Source organism: Diabrotica undecimpunctata, chromosome 9, assembly GCF_040954645.1.
Source record: "Diabrotica undecimpunctata isolate CICGRU chromosome 9, icDiaUnde3, whole genome shotgun sequence".
Taxonomy (NCBI): domain Eukaryota; kingdom Metazoa; phylum Arthropoda; class Insecta; order Coleoptera; family Chrysomelidae; genus Diabrotica; species Diabrotica undecimpunctata.
The window spans coordinates 38,568,719-38,575,978 of record NC_092811.1 but is presented as its reverse complement, the minus strand read 5'-3'; the positions used below and the strand labels follow the sequence as shown (position 1 = coordinate 38,575,978).

The following is a 7,260-nucleotide window of genomic DNA, read 5'->3' as shown; positions in this document are numbered from 1 at the left end:
CGCTTCTTGTATTGGTATTTTCTGTCATCTTTCAGCCATCTGGTCTGGCCGTGATGTATCCCTTTTTGTGCGGCGGGGTGTGGTTCTTGGTTTTTAACTGAATATATTTCGGGAACACTTTATTTTGTAAACACATATTTAAAAACCAGATGTTTTGTGTCGCCAGTCTACGTTTTAAAAGTAATCTTGAAAACAATATGGTCAAAAGTCCTGTACTGACTTCTTTTAAATAATTGATGGATTCGACCGTTACTTGATGGAAATTCATTTTATGTAACAATAAAACACTGAAAACTTTGTTTTCAAAACTTCCACAAAATTTATTTTAAATTCTCATCACTACAGGTGTTTCGGCTGATTGCCTTTCTCAAGTGATCTGTTTTTGGCATGGGTTTACACTTTATAGTCTCTAATGAAATAGATTGAGGAGGGGAGAACTGTTTGTCTCAAGCTGGTCATTCAGAATTATATCTGTGTTTTTTAATTTGGTAATTTCAAAAGATTCTAACAAAGATAGCTTAAGGCCTTTATTTTGAATGTGAAGAATTTTAAATTCGTCATTAAAAGAATGATTATAATCTAATCTAGAAGGTGAAGTGCGTATGTAGAATCTGTTTTTCTTTTATTGACATATGCACTTCACCTTCTAGATCATAATCATTCTTTTAATGACGAATTTAAAATTCTTCACATTCAAAATAAAGGCTATCTTTGTTAGAATCTATGGAAATCAACAAATTAAAAAACACAGATATAATTCTGAATGACCAGCTTGAGACAAACAGTTCTCCCCTCCTCAACCTATTTCATTAGAAACTAATGAAATAGGTTGAGCGAGGCAAATTTGGTTATAACGAGAGAAAATAAGATCGAAAACGTGTTTTTTACGTTTTTTGACCCAGCCGTGGTTATAAATAAGTACACTTTTTAACTGCACCGCAATAAACTTAACTGCCGCCCGCAATAAACTTCTTTACAATAAATACAACTGTTTCACATCTTTAGAAAATATTATAGATACTGACAATTTAAAGCAGTCAAAAATGACAGACTTATTCCAATTGCAGAAGCAATAGTTTATGATTATCCTTTAAAATACGCTTTATACATTATGAAGTTGGAAAAAACTGTAGGTACAGATTTTTTGTTTTAACATATATCATTGACAATAAAAATAAACAACTCTTTTTTGTTTTAATGTGTTTCATTGACAATAAAAATAAACAACTCTTTTTTGTTTTAACGTGTTTCATTGACAATAAAAGTACACAACTTTTTTTCAAAAACGCCATTCAAACAATATTTATTAGCATCTTATATTGCTCCGAATGGCTTCGCTATAGGAAGTTAATGTTTTAGAAAACTACATATTCATATATCGTCACCTCAATACTACAACTAGATAACTCGAAAATTTTCATTTTTGAGATAAGTTTACCAATAGATGTAAATATATTATCTTCATGTTATGCTATAACTAGACAATTCAAAACGAACCCTATGAGTCAATATAACTAACTTTCAAAAGTAGATAACTTTATAAATCATCCTTTGTTTAATATTACAACTCAATATCTTAAGTTATCTACTTGTTGCACATTTAATGACTAAGCTGTTAGTCACACAACTATACAACTACACTTACCTAGTTGTAGCACGTAGACTTTATTGTGAATTGTGTGATTCAAGAGATGAAGAAAAAGATATTTTGGCCATGTATAGAAAAATTTTTAATGAAAAGTTCAATCTAAGTTTCCATCATCCTAAAAAAGATCAGTGTCGTGTTTGTTGTCATTATATTAGTGCAACCACTGATGAGAAATCGTTGCTCAAAATAGATTATGAAGCTCATCTCTTTCTTGAGGATCAAGCTAGAACCGAAAAACTTAAAGATTGAATTGATGCTGAATTTTCTAATGGATCACACATATGTGCCAGTTTTGATCTCCAGCAAGTTTTATTAGTACCCTCTGATCCAACAAATAATGCACTCTTCTATAAACGTAGGCTTGACAACTACAACTTCACTTGCAATTTATCTTTATCTTAGATCACTTTCAGAAACAACAACCTGTGTCACCTTTTTTAGTGACAGATGTGGAGGCCAAAACTTGAATCAGTTTACTTCAGCAATGTTAATGAAGGCAGAAAATGATTTAAATAACCTGGAAGTCATTAATATGAAGTTCTTGGTTTCTGGGCACAGTGAGATGGAATGTGATTCCATTCACTCTGCAATAAACACAGAATTCAAACGTGTGTGGGGAAAGCTTTGTGGCCTGAAGATTGGAAGCAAATTGCTCGGGAAGCCAGAAGAAAGGGAGACAATCTTTATCTTGTTCATGATTTGGATCAATCGAACATAAAAGATTTCAAAAAATTTGTAAGGGATAACTTGACTATTCGGAAAAAGGATGAAAATGGAAACGCTGTTCTTTGGCAAAAGATGTGCTGGCTAAGATTTAGGAAGTCACAGCCGTTTATTATGGAGTTCAAAGAATCATTTTCTGATGAAGGATTTAGACACTTAAATTTAATCAAACGGACCCGCACTTCAATTCAATCGCCTTTACAACCTTTGTACCAACAACTGATTCCAATATCTATACACAAATATAAAGATCTGATATCACTATTTTCTGTGAAACCACCTGCTTTGGGAGATTCCTACAGGTCATTTTACACCAGTGTGCCATACGAGAATAAAGAAGATTCAAGTGAAATAGATGACGGTCAAGACTACGAAGGTGACTCTTAAAGAACTTATCTATTTGTACCTCTTCAGAAATTACAAATTGTTTCATATCAATATTCATAAAGTAGTTTTTTGTAAATATTTTTTTAAATGTTAGTAGGTACCTACCTAATTTTTATTTTTTATGTGTAACAGTGTATAATTTTAACTTAAGAAATAAAAAAATAACTTCTAGTAGTTCTTTTTTTAACAAAAACCAGGGCCAATACAAGAAAATATATATTGCAACAAGTACATAACTGTGTTTTTTGGTATATGCAACAACTAGATAACTGCGACTTTTCCAACTTTTCTCCTGATATTCCTAATCTTGGAAAATATATACATTATTAAACCTCATGGATGGTCAGTAAAGAAGGTAAGAATGTTAAAAACGGAATATGGCTTTAATATTTTGTCAATTTTAGGCTAGAAAGGAATTCACACTTTGCAAAAATCTTTAAATGCGTTTTTCTTAGAAGTGTTATATTTGAGTTACCTAGTTGTAGTATTGAGGCCACGATATATTCACAGTATTATTGTTGTCTGATATAACGAGATCGGCTTATAACGAGGTAATTAGTCTGCCATTTCAGTTCTCGTTATAGAGGAAGTCTACTGTACTAAGGTTACTAAGTTACCTTGAGTGAACTTACAGTCTGACCATAATTCTTTAGCTGTCAATATTAAAATTAAAAACAGAAGTAAATACAACATATCAGCAAATTCAAAGAATTGAGATAATGGAGAAATAAACAATAGGTTCTCTGATATGTCAACTAGATATACTATTGAAGTCATGGACCACTGTAAGAAAGTCAGTTAAGGATGTCACCAACTTTTTCCTTCTCCAAAATAAAATATCCACTATAGATTAGATACTAAGAGGCATAGGGATTCCACACAAAGAAATATCAGTGAATAACTGAGTAAATGTTAGAGATAGAGATGATAGAATTATGCAGGCAAGTACTTAGTGTATTAGGTACTTATACAAAATAATAACAGCAAAATTAAAATAAAAGTAACTTATATCTTCTATCAGGAGGAATTATAATATGAACCTCCAAATACTTAATTTAATATTTAAGGTCAAATTATTAGTAATTAGCATTGGAATATATTAGAAACTTAATATCAATAATATCAAAAAATATAGACCCATAGTAATATTTTATGAAGAGAAGCACTTTTTTAATTACTTACTTTTTTCACTTGTTTCTTTTTCTGTCTTTATAGGGTTTTCCTTTAAAATTAAATAATCATATGCATCATTTGTAATTTCCCTCTTGGGCTCCTCGATAATTTCAATTTTAAGGGTATCAAAGAGAGCACCACCCTCATTATCTATTTCTTCTTTAAATATGTACTCATTAACTTCTTGTTTTCCATTTCATTTAAACTTGAATTTAATTTTTACGTATTGTCACAATAGCAAAGAATGTAGACGCAGGAAATGTTTAGTAGTTTAATGCAATTTAATGCAATGAACATAAACATAATAGGAATAAGATAAACAGATAGATAAACATAATTTTGATCATTTTGCGGCAGAAGTATAGAGGAGCGGCTAAATGTAGCATACGAATCCAACGTTGCCAAGTTGGCTAGAAAAAGAATAGCGCGAATTTCAAAATTTAGGATTGAAGTTTCTGATATCAGTGGTAAACCAATAAACTTACTCGCATATTTAGCGAATAAGTTGCTTATAATTAAGATATTTTTAATCGTCTGATGCTAATTATTTGTTAATATAGGAGACAACATTCACACAGTTATATTTTTTAAGAAATAAATGAGAAGTTGAAACTGATTATTTTAATTAATTGTTGAAATTTTGAATGTTGTTTGTAAAGATAAAATATTATAATAAGGAACAATTTGTGTTTCGCGTTCTAAATATGACAAAAACAAGTGAATTATTTTAGTAAGTTATCAATCACTCTGTATTAGGAATTAAAAGAAAACAATGGTAAAAAATAAGTTTATTTATATCTACATACAGTATACAAAATATATCGATCGTGAAATTGCAAAAGTTCGTGTTAATTTAATATATTACAAAAAAAAAGAAAGATTTGTATTTCACTATTTTTAAAATATTCGACTTAAAGTAGGTATAACGTCAATGTAAACTTAAAAATAATTATGATCATTTTCAGTACTTCGTGAAATAAATTGAGATTGTCCAAGTATACATTCTTTTATATTTACAATTTCTTTTACAGTGGGTTTGCTTATATATGTTTAGAATTCATAACTTGTTTCTTTTTTTTTTCGTGGAATAAAATGTTAGCTGCTTTTTAATTTTTTTATTATGATGCTCTACATTAATAATTGTTGTAGGTGAAAACTTTTTGATTGTATTTAGGTTACATTCAACCATAGTATTTTCATTTTTTAATGTTTTTATAACATGTTTTAAATTGTCTGCATTTTCAATTAATTCTATATTGTGTTGTAGTTTAGAAACTTCTATTGTAGCATGTTTTCTCAACTGTTGAATATTGTCAGTAATATTATCATTATTTTGTGACAGCGTTTTTAAATGGTCTATAATTTCTACAATATCATCATTGTCACTAATACCTAAATTTATATTTCGTTCAAGCAACTTCTGTCTTAAAGTTGAAGCAACACTATGTATGTGTTTACATATTGTATGTTTTATAGAAAAATCTATACAATTACAACTAAACGAATGAATACATACATGACATTCAGAGCATGTTAGGTGACAGCATGGTTCTCCATTTTTTGCCACTTCATAACTTTTTATATTGGAAGTAGTACTGCCTAATTCTGATACATACCACATATTACTACTATTTATATTTTCAATTATTTTAATTTGATTAATTTCTTTTATTGCAGTTCTATGTCTTTTGTTGATAAGCTGTATATGTGATGAATTTTTTCCTTTTACTTTTTTTAAGATTCGCTCAACAACTTTATCTCTAATGAATTTATTAAGTGCATCAAGTCCTTTGTCTAACCTTTTTACCTTTTTACCATCTAAATACACATATTTTATAATTTTATGCATGCTCTCTAATCTCATGTTTATATTAATTCCTGCATTTTGACGGTATGAATAAGCCCATAGTTGAAAATTTCTAGCATAAGTATTCAAGAAATATTCACCAAAATTTATTGTTTCTCCATCTTCAAATGTTTGCTCGATAAAATTTGATAACAGTTTCTGAAATTCTTCTTTATCTGTTACAGTATGTAAAATTTTTAAAGACTGGTATACTATTTTTCTTTTTTCTAAATTACTAATTTTGGACATATTCAATTGCCAAGCTCTGTCTACGTGCCATGCACAATACAATTGCATATTAACTTCACCCATAATTGACCTCCAAGCATTATAGAAAACATGCGTTATATCTGTCATAAATACATTTGGTGTTAAGACTCCTATTTTATTTTTAATTGTTTGAAAAAATAGTTCAAATATAAGAGTGTCTTTTCTATTTGTTAATAAACTGCACCAGGAAACCCTTCACCCCACTCATCGACAACTACAATAGTTGTTAATTCGAAATCGTAAGCATTTAAACCGTGTGTACTATCAATAGCCACTATATTATTGCTGAACTGCAATAACATTTTTTGTTGTGATACATTCATAAGTATAATGCAGAAATCATCTTTTTTTAAGAAAGAGTTTTCATCCACTTCACCTTGTGCTTTATATAATAGAACTGGATAATGTCTAAATTCATGCATTCTTGTACATACATATCAACACTAACCGCATCTGTAACAAACGAATATATTTTTAGTTGATGTCAGCAGAATAATTAAATTTCATAAAAACTTCTAAATATAAAGTACCTTGAACATGTCTAACTCCATCCTGAATTTGTATATTAAATGCGTTTTAAATATTGTGTATATCTTTTTTGGTAAGCAAATCTATACGCTTTAGTTTTTCATCATTAAAATTATTTCTGTTATTATCAAGAATTCTAAAAAATAATAAGTGTATGCAATTAACTTCATATACATAATAATTTAATAAAATAGTTTACCTTGTTACACTTACACCACTATTTAACTTTTGTGCGATGTTGGCTCTTTCTACCTTTGGTATTGACAAATGTTGAATATCAACGCTATGACCATAATGTGTCTTATCAAAGATTGCCTTTACTCTAGAATTAGTTTCATTCTTTATAAGTTTGATCTGACTAGTACAAGCAACATTAATTTTCTTAGATCCTTGACACTTCTTCGTTCTTTTCCGAATGTGGGAAACTTCACGACTTTTTCCTGCAAAATTAAAAATAAACAAACCAAAAATATTATTTTGTTTACAAGAATACCTGATCTACTACAATCATAATATACATCTTTAACGGAAACTGAAAAAACTAAACCACGAGGAAAAATGTATTCTGCGTTGGAAACACTTTGAACGTTTCTTAACCAAATCTGAAAGTCTAAAAAAAATAATGTAAGTACCTAATGATATTTAGAAAGTAAATGGATTCATACTGACCTTCAATTGTAGAGAA

General features: G+C 29.3%; 1 protein-coding gene across 3 annotated transcripts; it reads right to left on the bottom strand.

Annotated features, from left to right (window-relative positions):
- Positions 1 to 4,300: 4,300 nt before the first annotated feature.
- On the bottom strand, positions 4,301 to 7,260 carry LOC140449877 (uncharacterized). Of its 3 annotated transcripts, XM_072543272.1 has the most exons (4): positions 7,069 to 7,260; positions 6,775 to 7,015; positions 6,578 to 6,711; positions 4,301 to 6,500 (listed from the first exon to the last, which is right to left on the bottom strand). In XM_072543272.1, the coding sequence occupies exon 4, from the start codon at positions 6,132 to 6,134 to the stop codon at positions 4,989 to 4,991; it is 1,146 nt and encodes a 381-aa protein (XP_072399373.1). In that variant the 5' UTR covers positions 6,135 to 6,500; positions 6,578 to 6,711; positions 6,775 to 7,015; positions 7,069 to 7,260; the 3' UTR covers positions 4,301 to 4,988. The 3 variants fall into 3 exon arrangements, with proteins under 3 accessions (XP_072399373.1, XP_072399375.1, XP_072399374.1); XM_072543274.1 differs by having other exon boundaries at positions 6,578 to 7,015; XM_072543273.1 differs by having other exon boundaries at positions 4,301 to 6,711.

What these genes read in the sequence shown, in the direction of transcription:
- LOC140449877 (XM_072543274.1), bottom strand. Translation starts at nt 6,134, where the DNA reads ATGACAGATATAACGCATGTTTTCTATAATGCTTGGAGGTCAATTATG.